At 29.0% G+C, this 21,730-nt stretch overlaps 1 protein-coding gene across 1 annotated transcript; it reads left to right on the top strand.

The window, feature by feature from the left end:
- Nucleotides 1-7,071: 7,071 nt before the first annotated feature.
- Nucleotides 7,072-20,241, top strand: LOC130806471 (ABC transporter G family member 22-like). The gene is made up of 10 exons (XM_057671579.1): nt 7,072-7,248; nt 8,613-8,722; nt 11,158-11,396; nt 12,530-12,685; nt 13,863-14,052; nt 15,938-16,231; nt 17,279-17,566; nt 18,519-18,803; nt 19,285-19,392; nt 19,902-20,241. The coding sequence occupies exons 1-10, from the start codon at nt 7,077-7,079 to the stop codon at nt 20,151-20,153; spliced, it is 2,094 nt and encodes a 697-aa protein (XP_057527562.1). The 5' UTR covers nt 7,072-7,076; the 3' UTR covers nt 20,154-20,241.
- Nucleotides 20,242-21,730: the final 1,489 nt, after the last annotated feature.

The raw sequence follows: 21,730 nt of genomic DNA, 5'->3' as shown, positions 1-21,730 counted from the left end.
GTTGATGAAGATAACAATATTATTTGCTTAACTATTAAAAATAACTACTAATAATATTGTAAAGAATACTAGCTACTTAAAATACCTAATTTATTAAATAAAAATGCCTACTACTCTAAGCAAAAACACCTACTATTTATATTTATTTGAAATGCCTACTATAAATATTTCAATTGCATGCTTCATTATGCAAGCTGCAAATAGCTACTACATTAACTAAAAGCACTAGTAACCAAAAATACCTACTATATCTAGTTTAAATGTCTAAAATAACTAGTTTTAGTACATACTTTAACTAGTTTTAATGTTACTTTAATTATTAAAATGTCTACTTTAATATGTAAAAACACCTAGTTCAGTATGTAAAAATATATACTTTTACATGCAAAAATACCTACTAATATAACCATTCAAATGCCTAATTTTACTATTTAAAATGACTACTTTTGTATGAAAAAATATCTACATCAGTTTCAAAAATATCTATTATGGTATACAAAAACACATAGTTCGATATACGAAAACCACTACTACAACAATTAAAAAATGTTGAAACTATTTAAAAATATTTACTAGAGCTAGTTTATAATGCCTATTTTAACTATTATTAGAATAAGACACACACATCGATATGTAAAAAGTACCTATTATAACTATTTCAAATGATCACTTTATCTTGTTTAAATGCTTATTACAGTATGCAAAAACACATACTAAAACTAGTTCAAATGCTCTTACTTTAGTATGTAAAAACATTAACTTCTATATGCCAAAACACCTACTATAAATCTATAATCATGTCGTCTACTTCAACTAATTAAAATGTCTACTTTCATATGAAAATACAACTACTTTAGTATGCAAAAATACCTACATTGATAGCAAAAAAAAACTATTTCAATATACGAAAACACCTCCTATGACTACCAAAAATGCCTACTTAAATTATTTGAAATGCCTACTTTAATATGTAAAAACACTAACTTTAGTATGCAAAATAATCAACTTTTATATGCAAAAATACCTACTATGCCCATTTAAATGTCTACTTCAAATACAATGTCTACTTCAGTATGTTAAAACACAAACTATGGTATTCAACATCATCTTTTTCAATATACAACAAACACATGCTATAAGCCTATAACTCAATTGGGATACAAATCAAAATTCAATTTGGACAAGAAATACTTTCACAATTGTACTTTAACGGTTTAAATTATTTAAGGTTTGACAATGAAAAAAAGTACTCAAAATTAAAGTTTTAATTGGATCAAAGCTTGTTTTTCGGGATTTAATGGTGAAAATTAAATTATAGAAAAAAGTAGTCATAAATAGTTTGATATATAATAAGGATAAAATACATTGATGATTTGATGAAGATGGATGACCACCATGGATGTTTGCTAAAGCAAAAGACGTAAAGAAAAGCATGTATTTTTTTAAGTTTTGATTTCTTTTTTATTGTCATAAATAATTGGACTGATTTAAAGAGACCTTCTCTTAAATAAACCATATCTCTGGAGAATTTGTGTTAAACTAATAAGTTATTTGTTTAAGATAGCTACTCAAGCCAAATTTTATGAAAACATCCAGTAAAAATTAGTTGCGAATAATGAAGCATTGTGGGTCTTCAATATTATGTTGAAAGTTAGGTTTTAGTACGCTTAAAAATTATTTACGAAATACTTTTTTGATGTAGTATCAACAAAAAAAGTCAAACCTAAAGCTATTAAAAAAGTCATTTGTCAAACTCTTCTAATTATATTTTCATTCAACACTTTTAACTTATTATTTCGGATCATCCTTTATTTTTAATTCTAAATTCATTTTCAACGTCATATACTTCTCCTATCTCATTTACAAATAAATTTTCTTTGCATTGATTCGTTTCTTGTCTTGCCCTAAACTTTTTTTTATTGTAGTAAAAATTAAATAAATAAAAAGTGTATTTTCTTTAAAAAAATAGATTACTAGAAAATATAATGTTTGTGGTGGGGGGAAGTTGTCCTTTACAAAAATTCAGAAAAATGAATGACAATAAAATAAAACAAGTGTAGAAAATTCAAAGGACACTTCAAGCTTATTATTGATGAGAATGTCCGAGAAACTTTACATTTAAGGAAAAGGAGATCAGAAAGGGAATTGCCTATATTAACATGTGGTTTTTTGACCATATGTGTGGGAGTAACGGTTCCAGATAGATTCGATAATTTAATTTTTATTCGATGATTTGATTTGGTTTTAAAAATTAATTTTTAATTATGTAATAATTAAAATATACATAAAATCGATTTTAAAAGGGACATATAATTTTTTACTCTTACTTTTTTTTTTCTTTCTTTTTTTTCTTTTTTTTTTTACTGTTTGTACTATTATTTTTAATGACTACCATTTGAATATTATAAGGATAGTCATATGTAAAATTTTATTACAATCGTCTCAAAATACAATAATAGTCATTTCTTTAGTAGATTTTAATTAGTTGCATTTCAAAAAATTTGTATGATTTTTTTATAACAGTTTGACTTCATTTCTTTACTATAATTTCAAGTAATACAAGCATTTAACCCCCATCTCAAGACCACTTTCTTTGAAGGAAGCCAAAATTAAATAACTTAAATTTGATTATTAGTTACCAAGTAATCTTAAAAAGTGTTTTTTTTTTTAATTTTTTTTATATATCTAAACTAAGTATTAATCTAATAGTAGAAGTCTTATCATCGTCATGTTATTTATCATGTTCATTTAATTGTGAGCATCAAATAAAATTAAATAATAAAATAAGAACTCAAAAAATTTGTATGCATGTGCGAATATTTTCAAAATATTAGACTATAAGGAGTTATCTTGATTAATTCTATATATTTTTTCCGATTTTTAATAGTTGTTACATTTTTTGTAGCAAATACTCTTTATCAACTGATCTTATTTGTTATATATTTCTCCATGTATATTGTAAAACATAGTCAAGTGACATCTTGTTTGATTCATTTTAATGGATATTTTCATAATATTAACTTTTCAGAATTTTTTTAGCATATGAAATTAAAGATATTAATGATTAAAATCGTGCATTGAATATCGTACGTGAAAAACAAAAGTGTAGCAACTATTAAAAACCAGAGGAAATATATTATTAGCGAGACTAATTACTATAATGGCTTAAAAATAAAAAAAATTAAAAGTTAAATCTTTTAATTGAATAATAAATTTGATAGAAGAAAACTGTAAACTATAAATATTAAAAAAAATATTAAAAGAATTTAGTGGAAAAAAATTTGAGACCATAACGAATAAAAAAATATTTTTATTTATTTAGTGGAATACACATTAGAACCATAAATAATATAAAAATGTTAAAATTAAGTTAGTAGAAAATATGTAGGGACCATAAGCATTATTAAAATATTAAAATGAGAAAAAACACAATTATTTTATCCAAAATAAGTCATAACGTATAAATAAAAAGTTTTTTCTTATGAAAATAATAAATAAAATACCTTAAAATAATAAATAAAAGCTCCTTTACAAAACGAAGTGTGGTCCGTTGCCGACCTTCTTCGTCTAAGTTACCTCCGGCTCCAAGTAATTAAAACACCCTATGTATTGGGGTACCATCTTTCTCCCTTATTTTATGATAAAACATATTTTTATCATGTACTCCTGTGTTTTAACATTACAAGGACAAAGAGTCACCCATTTAGCAAGAGTGCAAGACACTCAGCCACCTCATTTTAAAAAGCTTTAATCTTTATAAGGTATTCTCTCAGTTTCTTTTCATCAAATTTGCTATTTGTTTTTTTTATGTTTGCCAATATACTAATTTAATTTTAAATATCTTAAATTGTATATAATTAAAAATTATAAAAAATATATATTATCATATTAATACATCTTATGTTGAGATAAATTAAATAATATCTCATTTGACTATGTTTGAATATATTAATAAAGAATAAATTACAAATTAAAGGTGGTTGATGAATAATACTCGAAAAACAAATGAGACGTTTGAAAAGAAATAGAGGCAAAAATAATACTTCAGTTTTTCTAGTTTCAATCAAGTACAATCATAAGGAAATGTTTGCTATTTTTAAAGTGCAATAATATTAGAAAGTACAAAAATAATAAATTTTTTCACTTTAAATCAAGTATTATCATTAGGAAATATTTGTTGTTTTAAATTAATACACACTAAAATAGAGTAAAAAAATCTATATAATACTTTTTTTTTGTGTAGAAGTATCTATGCAACCCCATTGAGCTACCCATCCTATTTCAACAATCTTCAGTAACTAAATACTATATTACAATAACGGTCCGTTTGGTTATCAGTATTAATTAGTGCATACCAAGCTTAATATTACAACAAAAATAATATGCCTTAAACTTTAAAATTCATACTTATACAACCTACTACAATTTACAACCAAATATAACACAATTTCAATATGCCTTAAACTTTAAAATTCATACTTATACATGCACAATACTATAATTTTACTTATATCATATATCCATCAACTAGTAAAATTACCAACATTCCAAGTGAGATTCACATAACTTGCATCAAAAAACGAAAACAACAATATATACCTTAAAAAACAAAGACAACAATAAATACCATTACCATAAAAAAACCTAAGTGAGATTCACATAACTATTATACAAAAACTAAGCCCTAAAACACTATGAAGTTTGAAAAACTAAAAAAACAAAGAAGAACAACAACAATTTTCGTGGGTTTTGAAAAAGAAATTATTCCTTAAAAAAACAAAGCCTTAAAACAATTGCGTGGGTTTTGAAGAAGTTTAAGGTTCAAGAAGAAGAAGAAGAAGAACGACAAATTTTCATGGGTTGAAGAAGGTTGAAGAAGATGAAGAGAAATGAGCAAATGTCGAAGTAAGGCGGGTTTTAAAAATAAATAATATATTTTCATGGATTTTGAATCTGCTGTATGAATGAAGGCGGGATTTTATCAAAAAAAATAGGTATATGCTGCGGTTCTCTAAGAACTGCAGTATATAACACATTATATGCTGCGATTCTTTGAGAACATATACCCTTTTTTTTTTGCCTAATTTTTCTACTAATTTTATGCTTCGTTTTTATAAAACCGCAACATATGTTGCGCAGCATATAAGGTTTTTTCCACTAGTGCCATTTTTCTTTCATAAAATTTATTATTTAATAAAATTATATATATATATAAGAATCGAGATGATTAAGAAAAACTCATATGATTATGTTTTAACTTATAAATTATCGACAATAAAAAGTTAATTTGATTGATGAATTGTGTCAAAGTCAACTATAATACAAATAAAAAAACAAAATAAATAGTAACGCGCGTAAGAAATGATGTGATTGAGCGTGAATTGATAGGGACGAAGGGAGTACGTATGTATTGTAACAATCAACTTCAATTCTAGAACATGAGATTTCCGTATGAATGGTGATTGCTGATGCTGATCAATCCATCACTTTCTCTAATCTTTCAATCACATTACTTGCGGACCTTCTCATGCTACAAGACTTTTTAGTTATAGAATTACATGTAGTATCAAAAATTCCTAATCACATTTATAAATCTCAATAAAAAGATAAAAAATAATAATAAAATAAACAAAATTAAAAAAGATAAATTAAAATACCAAAATTCTTACCCTACCACATCCTACTATATAAGGATGATTTGTTAACTTCACAAATAACCGTTATTTATTAAGATTTTCTCCTTGTAGTATATTTGAAATTGCTTAATTTTTATTTCTTGCTACTTTACGATTGCGAATATAAAATTTAAAAATAATTTTTATTGAGAAAAAGTGTAAAATAACCCCAATAATTAGATGAGTTTGAAAAAAATAAATAAAAGAATGTTAAGGGTAAAGAAAAAAGTAAGGGTAAAATAGATTTTTATTTGGTGTTGTTTTTGGATTAGTAAAGAAAAAAAATAGCGTAACAAAAATTATTAAACAAAGGAAGTATGATTTAAATATATGAGATTGTCATACAATACAAACTCAAACGAATTGGAGGAGATTCTGCTTGCTACTTTCAACTAATTTGGTACTCCTCACGTCCCACAACATGTACATTTTGTGGGAATACTAAGATAAAGGAGAAAAATGAGTAATTTATGTGAAAGTAAAAAGTAAAAAAATATAAGGAAATTTCAAAAAGTAATTCAAAACTTTTAATTTTTTCACGTGGTAGAAAAACATTTTTTTTAATCCACGTGGTAACCTTGACCTTTCAACTTTTTCACACGGAAGACAAAAAAAAAAGTTTTTTTTGTTAACTTTACGCTATTTTTATCTAACGTAATGACATGTTTTCAAAAAACAAAATGTTCTAATCATCCTAATTGACCATATATTTCGATATCCAGTCGAGATAAGTATTTAATTTAACCAAAAACTTAACATTTTGCCTACAATATGGAAAAATTGGTAGAAAAGACAAAAACTCAAGGTGGTCACGTGAAAATTCCAAAAAATATTTGAATAAGATGATTATTGTCAAAATATTTTAAATCAATGGACGGACTAAAAAGAAAGATGTACGCAAAAACTAGTAGATTGCATGGAGTATATGTTAAGGTGTATATAATATATTCTGAGGCCTTAATTATCACCTTAATTAAGCTTTTGGTTAATTTGGTTTTTTGACATGGTATCAGAAGTCAACGTCACAAGAGGTTACATGTTCAAATCTCAATTACCTCTCGTTTAAAGTGGAATACTTAGCGCTAAGACTAAAAGGCTCTCGTGTGAAGAGTTGGAGCGAGTTAAAATATATAACATATCATAGGGCTGAATTGGTTTTTTGACGGTTAACAGTATATAATGTTGGAGCAAGCAAATGAGTTTATGTAACATTCTTGTATAGCTAGCTTTCCTCAAGTAGTAGTTGCTCTTTCCCTTAATAATCATTTGAACTCCATGTAATTAACATTCTTTTTTTAGAACCTTAATTTGTTAATCTTTATGGATTGTACCAAATAATACTAATATTTTATCATTATTGTTATCTTTTTTGTGTTATGAATTAGTTGTACTGCCATGGAAATGAGCAAAATTCATACTCAAAATTCATCAAAGCAAGGGAATGCTAACAATAATGGGATTGAAGCGGCCGTACCAATGTTCAGAAGGAGAAACCATGATTTGCAATCAACCAACCATGTAAATTTTCCTATTGCCTTTCATCCTGCAGGGACCTCTTCATCTCACGCTTCAGGTCAATTTTATTTCCTTTACAATATTATTTCTAAATATAATCACAATACCAACTTTCTTACTTAAATTGTAAATGTCTATATATATATATATATATATATATATATATATATATATATATATATATAACAAATCAGAAGGCTATATATAATGAGAAGAATTTTTTTTGGTCACTATATATATAAAATGATTTTATGTTTAAACTAAGAATATTTCTCAGATTTATAACATAGTATTATTTCTGTATATACCGTGAACTTTATAATTTATGTTTTTCTAGCGTATTGACCTTAGATTTTTATGTCTCTTATTGAATTAAGGTGTATAATGCTTCATATCTTTCTTACATTAAACACTCTTCTTATTGAAATAAGCATGTTTGATTAAGTAAATGTTCAATAATATCATTATTACTTGCTCTTGTTAATTATAATCCGATAATTGAGTATTATAAATTAGTGGAATATTATTAAAGGCCGTTTAAAGCCCGTATAAAATTCTTTTTTAGCCTGTTCTAAGTAAATAAAAAATCCGTTTTAGCCTGAATCGGCCATTTTAGGCCATCCTGTTCAAAGCCCTAATATTTAAGGGTCAGATTCAGGTCACCTTTAAGCTTTTGACTCATTACAGAAGTCTAATTAAGACGAACTATAAGAAACAAACGTGACAACTAATTAAATTGAATTAGAAGTATATAATTTAGAGTTTATAAGACTTATAAAATTGATTGGAATTATTAAAAAATGAATCATATCATTAATCTACACCATTAGCATTACATCAGAAGTAGAGGTGTTCAATGGGTCGGGTTGGGTCAAAATTTAAATGGGTCGGGTAATGTCAATGTTAAACGGGCCAGGGCGGGTCAAGCCCGTTTAAATACGACTCACTTTGATCCTGTTTTTTAAAAATTCATAAAATAATTTTTTTATTATACTTTATGGCCCGTTAGGTTAATTCAACTATGAATAAAACAATATCATATAAAAATATACAAAAAAAGTGGTAAAATATCTTTTACAACCAATTTCTATAACTATTCGACCCGGCCAGATCCGACCCTTTACAAAAGGCCTGTTATTGACCCGACCCGCTAATGACCCGTTAAAATGTAACCCGATCATTAACATGTTGGGTCGACCCGCCCTGTTGAACACCTCTAATCAAAAACTAATATGTTTTAAAGAGTAATTTAAAATAGTCTATTATAATTCAAAATAAAAAAATATATAAATCTTTATCCTAACGACATAAAAAAGGTACAATATAATTTCTAAACCTTTTTCGTTTTTTGATTCCTTTCAATTTGCATCATCTCGGAAACAGATTAATTTTTTTGATTAAATAAGACAAGTATTTCTACAGCTGCTAATACAGATGAACCAGGAGAAGTAATAGGAAAGCACGAGATGAATCCTGAATCAGGCATTCGGAAATATGAACCTATTTTGCCAAGTTTAGCAATATGCTTAAGGGTACGTACTACTCCCCCCGGTCTCAATTTGCTTATATTTTTTTGGTTGTGTAAAATTTGTAGCTTATAATTTTTTATTAGAAATTTTTTAGGCTATCCAAATCTACACTTATGTAAAAAAAATGGTAAAAGTAAATTTTAGCAGAATTAAATAGTAAAATCGTAGTAAAATATTCGATATAAGGACATGTTTGGATTGAGGGTAAATATTTAAGAGAATAATAAAGTCAAAGTAGGAAAACAAAGGTAATTAGATATGAAACTAATGTAATTTTGTTGTTAGAGAAGTGGAAGAATTAATTGCATAGTAATGAGAAAGATAAAGAATAGTTCGCTCATTCTAGGGTAAAAATTTACTCCAGAAAAAGGTGGAGGAATACTTTCTTTCAAATGAGAGAAATCATTATTTTTTTTCATATTTACTCTCATTCTACCTTTATTACAAGTCTTTCAATTACTTCATTTGCACCTTTACTTAACTTTTTTTACTCCTTTAAATATTTACGCTTAATCCAAGTGAGCCTTAATACTAAATAAATATTTTCTAATTAGTAGCGCTTTAGTAAGGTAGCTAGTGTGGTTGTGTATAAGAAAAATAGTGATTATGTTGTTTGATAAATTTGTCAATTCAATATCAAAAACTAACTCGAAAAGAAGCAAAAAGAAAAAAACCATTTATTTATGTACAAATTTTTAAATGAGATGATCTCAGAGCGAAACAATTAAAGTGACATAAATAGAGTTTTTAATTTAGTACATTTAGTAGGGACGCCGAGTTTCAGGTCCATTTAAGGTGTTCAAAAACAGGGTCCTCATATATGAACAAACTTACAAGGATCGTCTCCCACATTTTAAAGGCCCTGAGCAAAATATGAATTATGGGCCCCTAATATCTAGAGTTATGTTCAATTACATTTTGGTATTTGTAAATTTATTTATCAATACTTTAATTAGTACAATTATTTTTTTATCAATATATTAAAATATTGCTAAATTTTATAATTACATGGAACCAACACCTATCAATCATAAATTCAACTAGCCATTCCTTTTAAGTTTAATGTTTAAACCACTATTATCACTTATCTTAATTGAACTAATAATAAAAGTAGTAAATTAAAAATTTCAAGAGAGATAATATTGCTCACCTATAATAATTTATACTAGTATATCCTAATCATTCAACACATGCTAATAATACAAATTTATTAACTAATTTATATAATTATCTTTTAAAAAGTAGATTGAATGTGAATACATTAAATTTTAATACTCTCCCTATCCATTTAATTTTGCTACACAATATACAAAAAGTCCTCATTTAATTTTAGCCATATAGAAAAATTATGAGGCCCTCTATAAATCGGGACCCTGAGCAGTAGCTCATGCTGCTCCCCTTAATAGCCGGCCCTGCAAACTTATAGTTTATCAGTCAATCATAACTCAATTGTTGCCGTGTCTTCTTGTGATATTGCAGGTTTGGGGTTTTAAAATCTATCAATGTTAAATTTTTAATCCTCATTTTACTATTAATGATTGACGAAGAACTTCAATTTTCTAAACAATAAAAAGTAAATATGATCACTATAGTCTTTACTCTATCATGACATTTAGAATAAAAAATTAAATAAAATTGATATTAATAATCCAACTTTTTATCCATCCATTGTCGATAATCTCAATTTGGGATTATTTTTAATAAACCAATATTTGGCCTTAATTTACATAAACATACTAATAGGCTATGTTGATAGCAAATTAAGGGTAAAAGTTGAATTATTATAAAATAAAAGGTTAATTATGCTGATAGCAAATTATGAATAGTAATTATTAAAAAATAATAATCTAAATGTGATTCACAACGGAAGAACAAAAGGTTGAATTACTAAAATTTAAAGTATATATTGTATTGAAAATGTGATATTGTGTTAAATTAGGCTGGACTTATTGTGAATGCCAGCAAGTTAACGGGGAGACATGACGTGCATACACTTCATAAGCCAAAGAGATATATATTATCCCAAAACCATATGGCAATGGGAAAAAGGACTCCAATAACTTATAAAATGTGCACACCGTTTTCAATTTGTCGATGTGGGATAACCCATCCCAACACCCCCTTACATGCGGAACCCCTGTCAAGTTCGCATGTGGGAGTAATCAATTACGGTAGGAACGCCATTCTTTTCGGACCTACCATTTTTAAATTTTGATCGAACCATAGACTCTGATACCATGTTAAATTAGGCTGGATTTATTGTGAATGCCAGCACGTTAACGGGGAGACACAAGGATTTTATAAGCCAAGGAGATATATATTATCCTAAAATCATATGGCAATGGGAAGGACTCCAATAACTTATAAAATGTGCACATCATTTTTAATTTGTTGATGTGGGATAGCACATCCCTAACATATTGACAATTTTGTTAAAGTTTGAAGATGTGAAGTTCAAGGCAAGAATGAATGAGTTGAAAAATTCATCAATAGAAGGTGAAAAGTACATACTACAAGGAGTAAGTGGAGCAGCAAATCCTGGAGAGCTTCTGGCCATGATTGGTCCATCTGGGGGTGGTAAAACTACTTTGCTCAACCTTTTAAGTGGAAGACTTACCTTTAACAGTGGTACTATTACCTATAACAACCTCCCTTATTCCAAGTCCTTAAAGCGCAAGTGAGTCTATACTTTCCATTATGCATATTTCAACGATTTTTAGTACGTAAAATTATATAAATCTTTATTATCAAAAATTATATTAATCGGAAATAACGTTTTTACGATATAATTATATATTTTTTTCATTCTGAAATACTTACTATATTATAGTTATTGACACTATCCATTATTTAAACTTATTTTATATATTACGGCTAATGTGTAGGAAAAAATTTAGTTAAGTGAGATCTTGTTTGAATCGTCTAATCGCATACTTTCATAATATAAATATTCATAATTTTTAGATATGTATAGTTCAATACATAAATGATCAAAATAATTGATTGAATTGCGTAAAAAGTCAAATGTAATAATTATAATGGAACGGAAGACGTATATTCGATGCTCTATGTTATTGATAGACCTATGCATGTTAATAGGACACCATGGCCTCATCATAAAAAAGTTGTATAAAATATTACTTTGTCTGTTCTAAATTACTTGCAACATTTTTTTCTCACGTTATTTAATGCATAATTTGATATTAAATTTCTTTATTTTCGCCCGACAAAAAATTCTAAGACTTATATATTTAAAAATTAGACTTTAAAACGAATCAAACATGATTCCACATAACTATATTATTTCCTATGCATAAGTAGAGATTATGTAAACAAAATTGTTAATAAATAGTATTATTATGTAAATGTTGCAAGTAATTTGGATATGAATATATGGTCCCACCATACAAGTAGTATTAACTTAGTAAATTAGCTTATGTAATGACATTTGATGTTAAATGGTATTTCAAAAGCATTATTTATGATATGGTGAATTCAAGAATCATACTAAAAAAATTTGGCTAACCGATAATGAAATATTGTTTGAATGAAGTGTATATTTTGAGTATGATCAAAACATGTTATCATGAGAACTATAGGACACGGGCAAATTTAAAATATTAATATTGAATGAGTTAAATATATATATATATTTTTTTATGTATAGTATTAACTAGAATCTCATTATTTCTATATTATATGTTAAATAAATTAATATTAATATAATTTTTATCAAATAATTGGAGTTATGTCATAAGTAGGCTTGAATTTAGATTCCTCAAAATGACCGAGATTCAAAAAATTGAACAGGATTGGATACGTAACACAAGATGATTTAGTGTTTCCTCACCTTACCGTGAAGGAGACATTAACTTATGTTGCTTTGCTTCGGCTTCCAAAGACATTGACTAAACAGCAGAAACAAGAGCGAGCCATGGAAGTTATAATAGACCTTGGTTTAGAAAGGTACTATTTCATCTTAAATGTTTAAATTATCAAACGTCATTATTGTTTGGTTAAAAGGTAAAGGTAAAGGTAAAGGACATTTTCAGTATCCCGTATAAGGCAGAGTCCAAGTGGGGGTTTTTCTTTTTCCTGAACGATGCGGACAAGTCATACCTATTCCCCTAAGGAGGGAGTAAAGAGATATGCACGCAGTCAAGAACCCCCAACTAATACCGGCGCTCAGTAGGGGTCGAACCCCAAACTTTTGGTCAATTACTAAATGTCAAATTAGTATGATATTATCCGTATTGGACTGAGTTTTCACGACAATTTTTTTAAGAAATCTTTTCAAGAGCAATGAAGTTTCCTGTAAGACGGTCGAAATTGTGTGATTGGTCCAGAGCCAGTAAAATTTTACATTATTTTTAAAATTCTAATATATCAATTTTAAGATTTAAAAGGTCAATTTTAAAACTTGAAGAGTAATTCTAAGACATAAATGGCAATTTAAAAATTTTTAATACTAATTTTAATGTTTGAGTCATTATACTTAAAAATTGAATGAGAATTTTAAGTGATGAAAGTGTTGTTTAATTATTGAAATTGTTTTTTTTAGGTCTTGAAACTTAAATGTCTTTAAAAGCTTTAAAATTGGTCTTTTAAGTCTTAGAAATGATTTTTTATGTCTTGGAATTGGTAACAAAAAAAAATAATCATTCCGTTCTTTTTTGTTCTTCGCATTTACTTTTTGCACAGCTTTCAAAGCACCTTTCAAACTTCAATATCTCTAAATATGTATTATAAAAAATTATAAAAAATATATGATAAAAAGGTATATATTAAGACAAATCTAACAAGAACTCACATGAATATATTTTATCATCTAGATATATCTTAAAAATCTTAATCAAATTTCCATCTTCAAAATTAATCAATATTCTAAAATACTAGAAAACAGAGGAAGTATTAATAATTAGGTCAAACCAATAGGATACGTATAATCTCACCCAAGATTTTATTTTCCAAAAGGCCTTACACTAATATGAAAATAGATCACTCAAATATTTGTTTACATACACTTTAATATTTTTCATCTATGAGATTTAGAATGTATAACTGAACAATTGTAAATTAAAATATTATCAACTTTTTAATATTCATTTTGATGTTTATGCGGGGAATATGATTATTTTACCAGGTGCCAAAATTCAATAATAGGAGGTGGAGGAGGACTTAAGAAGGGAGTATCAGGAGGAGAAAGAAAGAGGGTTTGTATAGGAAATGAAGTGCTTCTTGATCCTTGTCTTTTACTCTTAGATGAACCAACCTCTAGTTTAGATTCATCAAGTGCATTAAGAATAGTCCTATTACTCAAAAACATGGCCAAGGTACTACTTTAATATTCATCAAATTTAATATAAATTCTCCGTTACTTTTTATTTATCTACTTTATTTTTTATACGATTTTTAAAGTAAATTTTGTACATTAATATCTCTAAATTAAATACGTAACATAAAATATTACTACTATAAAAATTATATAATGAAAACTATGTATTAAGACGAATCTAACAAAATCTTATACGAATACTTCTATTAAAACTTTTATAGTGATTGGTTGGCATTGAGTAGAAGTATTCATTCATGTCGGTTTGAAATTAGTTTTGTGTCTGATAGGTCGTTTTACTACCAAAAATAATTCCTATTTCACCTAACTAATATAGTTGGAAAAGTAGGGTCGAACCACTGTGGAAAGACAAATAAAGTCACAAATTGAACCAAGTTCACTATTACTAACGATCAAAAGTTGGATTTTTGTTTATCTAAGTAAAACGCAAAAACAAGAAATGAATAAAATTCAATAATTAAAGGTCCAGGGCTAAAAGGATTCACTTTGCATCGATCATGATTCATGAACAACAATTGGGATAGGAATGAATATAGGTGAAGGAAGGTGTTGCTCTCGCAAACAAATTCGACAATCAAACAATAAAACAAGCTATCGCGATTAAAGCTTAATTGTTCAAAGAAGGAAATCGTTCACTCAAACTCGCAGCTCTCGCTTATAGAATTGAGCGAATAAAATTTGCAAATTGGCCAACATGCATTCAATCTAAGACCCATCAATTGAATCACCTAGACAAACCAAGTTTAAATCCTAAAATCAAACAAGAATCATGACCTTTTGCATAATTTCACCAAACCCTAGAAATAAAACTATTCACTAAGTATAATAAAACTAATAAGAGGTTCAACAATGAAATTCATGGAGAAAATCAAATTCAAATTTAATGGAGAAACAAGCATTCAAAGATAACAATAATAAACAAGAACAAGAAATTAGAATTGAAACTAATACCTTCAATATAATTAAAATTACAATGTCGAAGTGTTGATTAACAATCCCCCAAGGCAAATAATATGAGAAATCCCTTCAATACCAAACCCTCCAAACAGAGGAAAAAAAAACCGTCCCCAAAATTCGCCCTCAAAAGCTATTTATATCCTAAAAAAAAAGATCGGAGGATATGGGAAGTTACTATCGAAAATAACTACAGGACCCGGCCGGGTGCGCAGCACAACTAAATCTTCAAAACCAAAAATTTTCTAAGTTCAAGAGCAAACCCGGTCGGGTAAGAGGAAACCCGCCCGGGTACGCAGCAGAGCATTTTGATCTTCAATGGAAGCCTGGTCAGGTGTCTAGAAACCCACCCGGGTTTAGAGGCTCACCCGGCCGGGTATGTAGAAACCCATCCGGGTTTAGAGGCTCACCCGGCCGGGTATGTGGAAACCCATTTGGGTGCGAGTAGCAACATTTTCTCTAAGTGGCATCTTCAAATTCTTCTAAGTGCCAAGTGTAAACCCGGTCGAGTATGTGGAAACCCACCTGGGTATGAGACCTGGTCAGCACAAAAATGACCCTTTGAGTAGCTTATGACCTTCCAACTTGCAAATCTCGCTCCAAGAGTCGATTCCTAGCATAATTAGAGCTTTGTACCTACAAAATAGATAGGAAACAAACACTCCAACCAAGCATAAAAACCAATAGAAAATTGAGCAAAATACGCGAGAAATGCTATGAAAATGCAATGGGGGCATGGTAGAAAATAGTATATAAAACACACATATCAGTGTCCATATTGTTAAAGTGGGGTCAAATCGAATTCACTTACAAGGTCGGGTAAATTTCAGATCATTTTGGATGTGTTTTAAATAGCTCTAATGTTGATAGACAACTCATTTTACTTTATTAAAACTTGCATTGTTCCACAGGCAGGAAAAACAGTGGTAACAACCATTCACCAGCCATCAAGTAGACTATTTTCCAAATTTGACAAGCTAATACTTCTAGGAAGAGGCAGCTCTCTCTATTTCGGGAAAGCATCTGATGCAATGAAGTATTTTTCTTCTATGGGTTGCTCACCACTTATAGCTATGAATCCTGCTGAGTTTCTTCTTGATCTTGCAAATGGGAACATGAATGAAAAATCTATCCCATTACAGTTGGAACACACACTCTCCCCCACAAATTCTACATCTAGGCCTTCACAAATGGAAGTTCATAAGGTGATCAAATTAGTCATGATAAATATCGATATTCTGTGCATATGTAAGATGTCTGACTATAAATTGATTTACCTTAGATAATATATCCTTACCGTTAAAGCAGGGGGTCTTTAAGGGGGTGTGAGGTGATCGACCGCAGAGGATAAATTTTTCTTACGTATATGAAAAAGTTAATTAACAAAAGAAATATGTTAATTTTATTAATAATATAAAAATTATTATCATCCTACCCAGTGTATCCCGCTTATAGAAAAACTATGGATAGGGTCTGGGGAGGGAAGGACGGTGGCAATTCATACCCATAAAGGAGAGTGCGACCAAAGGAGTCCCCCGGCTCGAGAAAATAATATAAATATATTTACTATGGATAAGACGCAAAATAAAAGTGTTGCACATGACCGCCAAATTTTTCAAGACGGCTCTATGCTAAAGAGTGGATGCAACACATATTCTCTTCATATATGTGGTTAAAATATTCCACTTTGAAATGGGGGGTCAATGAAAGTCGAACCCATGATCTCCCATTGAGTATATATGCATTTAATATCGTGTCAAGAAAACAATTTAACCAAAAGTTTTAAGCTGATGATTAAAGTCTTAGGATATGAAATATATATATACTCTATCACAATGGTTGCAGCCCCAAGATATGTAACTTGTATATATTATCTGTTTACCTCAAAACAGGGTCCCGCAGAGCACAGACTATAGAGTCTCTATTTATTTTTTGATGTTTAGAAAAGTGAGGCCCTTTGTTAGTCATTGATGGTAAAATAGAGACTAAAATTTAAATTGTTAGGTTTTAAACCCCTGTAACCAAACAATATCACAATAAGACAACTATTCTTGACCGATAAACTATAAGAAGATTGTTAATATTGAAGGCCTTTATCTGAGGGCCTAGGTGGTTGGATATCTTGAACGAGCCTAGAACCACCACTGCCCCAAAATTTCAATTCAAGTATAAAATAAGTAGATTATAAAAATTTGTATATTTTTGCTCGGTTCCTCAACAAATCATAACATCTATTTTTATACATTATGCAGTATTTTGTTGAGGAATGTGAATCAAGATCATGGATGATAAGGAATGGAAAAACAAAAAAGGCTACAGTTGAACAAAGTGATATAATGCTGGAATACAGGAGAAGTAATTCAAAGTGGAAATCAAGCTGGTGGGACCAATTCTGTGTTCTTGTTAGTAGAGGATTTAAGGAAAGACGACATGAATATTTCAGTTGCACTCGTGTTATCCAAGTCATTTTAACCGCTATAATTGTAGGTTTGCTATGGTGGCATCCTAATTATTCATCTTCCATAGATACCTCTGATCAGGTAATTATAGTGTAGGTCCAACACTCACCTCTGTATATGTACTGAGCAAATTTGACTAGTATTATTAGTGTTATATGTTACATAATTTAATATTAAACGTATATTAATCAAATACAAGACATAGTCTAGGAAAACCTCGGCCTAGATTTCAGGGGCGGATTCAAGTTAGTCAAAGATGTCAACTGACAATATTTAACTTATGTATAAAATAATAGACCTAAAGATGCTAATATTTGTATTGGTTAAGTTGATAGAAGTTTTGCTATGTGAATGCATTGACCTGGGTTCGCACATTTTTATGCCAACAAGTCTTGCATAAGACGATATCACCATAATACGAGGCAACAAAATTAGTTCGTTTCTCAAATTGATTAGTTTAAGATTTTAAGTGATTACTCTAAGACTTTGTAACGTAATCACTTTAAGGTTATAAGTGATGACTCGAACATAGTAAGTGTGCACATTAGGTCCATCGAATAAAAATGCTCTCACCATAAGACCGTCTCATAGAGCCGTCTTGAAAATTTTGGAGGCTCTATGCAAAATTTTTATTTTGTGCCTTATTTATCGTAAATATATTTATTTAAAATAACTTTAACATAATTTTTTTATTAAAATTTTAATATAGAGAAGAAAGAGGAGGCCCTGTGCGGTCAATCACCTAGCACACCCTCAAAGACCCCTTGCCGTCTCATTTAAGAATTTGCATTTTTAAAAATTTTATTGATATCACATGATTTTGTTCTACATCTGTCTCTACTAGATTTCCCAATCTAACAATGTTTAGGCGAACGTAACTTCTTCATCTCCTTTGATAAGAATATATATGATACCTTTAGTCTTTCAATTTTCCCCATACCTTAATCATAGATTCAATAAGCGGAATGTACTGGTAGTATGATGATGATCTAACAAAGTTTAGCTGTGATATATGTTCTTTGTGTATGTGCAGGCAGGGTTGCTGTTCTTCATCTCAGTTTTCTGGGGTTTTTTCCCACTATTTACAGCAATCTTTACCTTCCCACAAGAAAGAGTAATGCTAATAAAGGAAAGATCAGTAGGGATGTACAAACTCAGTGCATATTTTGCTGCTCGGAACATCACTGATCTACCTTTGGATCTTGTTTTACCCACCTTTTTTATGCTCATAATGTACTTCATGGTTGGATTAAAACCAAAATTTTCTGCATTTTTCCTCACATTACTTGCAATTTTCCTCAACATAGTGGCTTCCCAGGTAATAAAATAAACATCTACAATATTTCTATGACTTATGAGTGGGGGTAATGGCTGGATAATGGCTTGTTCAGCAAATATGAATCAAGTTGGATAAAGAACCTTTAAACTTAATATGGGCTTTACATGAGCCAAACTTTTCAAGCTCAACATGGTTTGGCCCGACCCATTTATATCATTAGAAATTATTAGAATCCCCATTGATCAATTTAATACATAATAATTAAATTGTTGAAATGTTAATAATCCCTATTGAATTGTCATTTATAATAATTAAATTATGCTATATTACAAAGGCCTATTTTTGACCCTTATTAAGTCCTTTTATAGCTTGTTCCATTTTAATTGTAGTAGAGTCCTTTTTCGGCTCGACTCTTAAAAAACTCTTTAAAACAGGCTGAATAAGGGCTTAAATTGGGAGTCCGGCCCGTTGAACACCCCTACTTATGAGTAGTCACTTATTGAAACCTATCAAACTTCAGGGACTAGGCTTAAGCATTGGTGCAGCATTCATGGACATCAAGAAAGCATTAACCTTAGCTTCTATACTCATCATGTCTTTCATGCTATCAGCTGGCTTTTTCATCCATGTAAGCAATCAATCACCCCTTTGCTAATTAGGTGTTTTATGATAGAGTATATAACATATATTGGGACTACGACCGTAAACTTAAGATGCTAGTTGAATTAGTTCTTTGACATAATACAATTATATAGAAGCCAACATGACAAAAATATCATAGGTTTAAAGAATGATAGTGTAAATACAATGCCTGCCACATCACATTGCATCGTCCACGCTATAAAGGTTTTCATAAACAATGAACGATATTTTCCGCGTTGTAAAGGGGTAAAAGAACGTGTTTTGGACCGTATTAAGGGATATCTTATAATTTCGACCGACATTTAGGCGTTATGATAATTGCATCATTCCCATTACCGCATCACCGCACCAAATGTGAGGAAGACATGTTTGTCTTGCTATTTGTGTTGCATATATCGTTTCTGGGTTTTTTTGTTTTCATTTGTATGTTCTTTTCGAGCTGAGGGTCTAACTGGTCGCAATCTTCTTATCTGGCTTGTTGTACTTGATATGTAGGATGTGCCCGGTTTCATTTCTTGGTTACGTTATGTTTCCTTCAACTATCACACAAACCGGCTTTTGTTAAAGATTCAATTTGGGTGTTCAAGTGAGAGTTTGAAATCAGGAAGGTGTGAAGCTCCTATAATCAAAGGATTAAAAGTAGATTATTCTGGTAAAATTGAGATTGGAGCCTTGATTATAATGATCATTGGATATAGATTTATAGCTTACTTATTTCTCAAGAGAATGAAATTTAGGCCTGCATGATATTTTCCACCAAATATGAGCTACAAAAGAGTGGCTAATTATAATTTGTGAACCAAAAATATTATCATTTATCACTTATATGTCATCATCATCCACTTATATGTATTACCCTTTGATATGTTAGATCATATTGGGACGTTGGTTAATTAGCTGGTTAATTATTTTGAATAGTAGATATCATATTAACTAGTCAAATTAGCTGATAATATTAATCGGTTAAATCAACCACTATAACCGCCTCTTAGCTGGTGTTATAAAATGAAGTATTAATTAATTATGCTCTTATGTTCCACTAGTGTTTCTACATTTTTCTCTTTGGCCCTTTCAATGTGATCTGTTATACTTTTATTTTGGAAAAATTACCTAGAACAATTCAGCATATTCGTGATTTTCCTACAATAATCTCACCTATTGATTAACCATAAATAATTTCAATATTAAGGGATATTTGGCTAGAATAAACTTGGGTAACCTGATGACCTGCTATAATAGATAATTTACCAAAAAAGTAAACTGAAAATTAATTTAAAATTAGAGAAAAATTTTAAAATTTTACATACAAAATTTCTAAATAATAAAAAAAATCATAATTTTTTTTTAACATTTTTTTAAACATTTTTTGCAACATTTTATTTTTATTTTTATTTTTTTTTAAAATAATAAAATTTGCTATAGCAATTTATCCGGTCACCGGATTTACTCTAGGAAAATACCCCTCAAAGTTGAGATTATTCATAGTTAATCAATAGATGAGATTATTGTAGAAAATTACAAATAAGTTAGATTATTCTAGGTAATTTATCCTTTTATTTTTGGTACGCCATTTCATTAAGTTTCTTATACATATTTAATTTATCTTTTTATCAAATATTACACTCATTCAATCATTTTTTTTTTCTTTGTTTACTCAAATTTTATCCTTATAAAAAAATATTACGGGCGAGAGTGAGTATGATTTATGCACTTCCTTCCTCCCACTTTTACATCAAGTTTTTATGGACGAATTTACCTCTATAGATTTCTACCTACTTTATAATTAAAGAAAAACTTTAATTTGATTCTTTTGTGTGTTTATCCATATTTAGTATTTTATTCGTTCCTTAAAGTTAGTATTTATAAAAAATTTTATGGAAAAAAAGAAAAATAGAATGTTTAGATGGTTAACTACACTAATGGAAAAAAATATTATCCATCAGATGACTTATGCTACTATTATAAGTGCTTGGAACCTAAACTGCAATATATAAGGCCCAAAAAAATCGAAACAAGAGGTTTTTTCCTACTAGTGATAGTATTATACTTAAATGGAAAAATTACCTAGAATAATCGATAATCGAATGACTTGCTGTAGCAAGTTTTGTTCTTTTTAAACTAATATAAATTATAATAAAATGTCAAAAGATATGTTAAAAAAATGTTCAAAAATAATTTATGATTTTTTATGTAAATTTTTAAAATTTTTCTCTAATTTAAATTAATTTTCAAATTACTTTTTGGTGAATTACCTACAAAAGCAGATCATTGGGTTACTCAAATTACTCTAGGTAAATACTCCCTAAAGTTAGGATTATTCATGG

The sequence above is a fragment of the Amaranthus tricolor genome, chromosome 2, assembly GCF_026212465.1.
Source record: "Amaranthus tricolor cultivar Red isolate AtriRed21 chromosome 2, ASM2621246v1, whole genome shotgun sequence".
NCBI lineage: Eukaryota > Viridiplantae > Streptophyta > Magnoliopsida > Caryophyllales > Amaranthaceae > Amaranthus > Amaranthus tricolor.
Note: the sequence above shows the minus strand (reverse complement) of the source record. Positions and strands in the feature narration are given on the sequence as shown.

Excerpts from the sequence above, each read along its gene's own strand:
- LOC130806471 (XM_057671579.1), top strand. The coding sequence starts at position 7,077 with ATGAGCAAAATTCATACTCAAAATTCATCAAAGCAAGGGAATGCTAAC. Across the intron at positions 8,723-11,157 it reads GTTTAGCAATATGCTTAAGG|TTTGAAGATGTGAAGTTCAA; the intron begins GTACGTACTACT and ends ATTTTGTTAAAG. Across the intron at positions 16,232-17,278 it reads CACAAATGGAAGTTCATAAG|TATTTTGTTGAGGAATGTGA; the intron begins GTGATCAAATTA and ends TACATTATGCAG.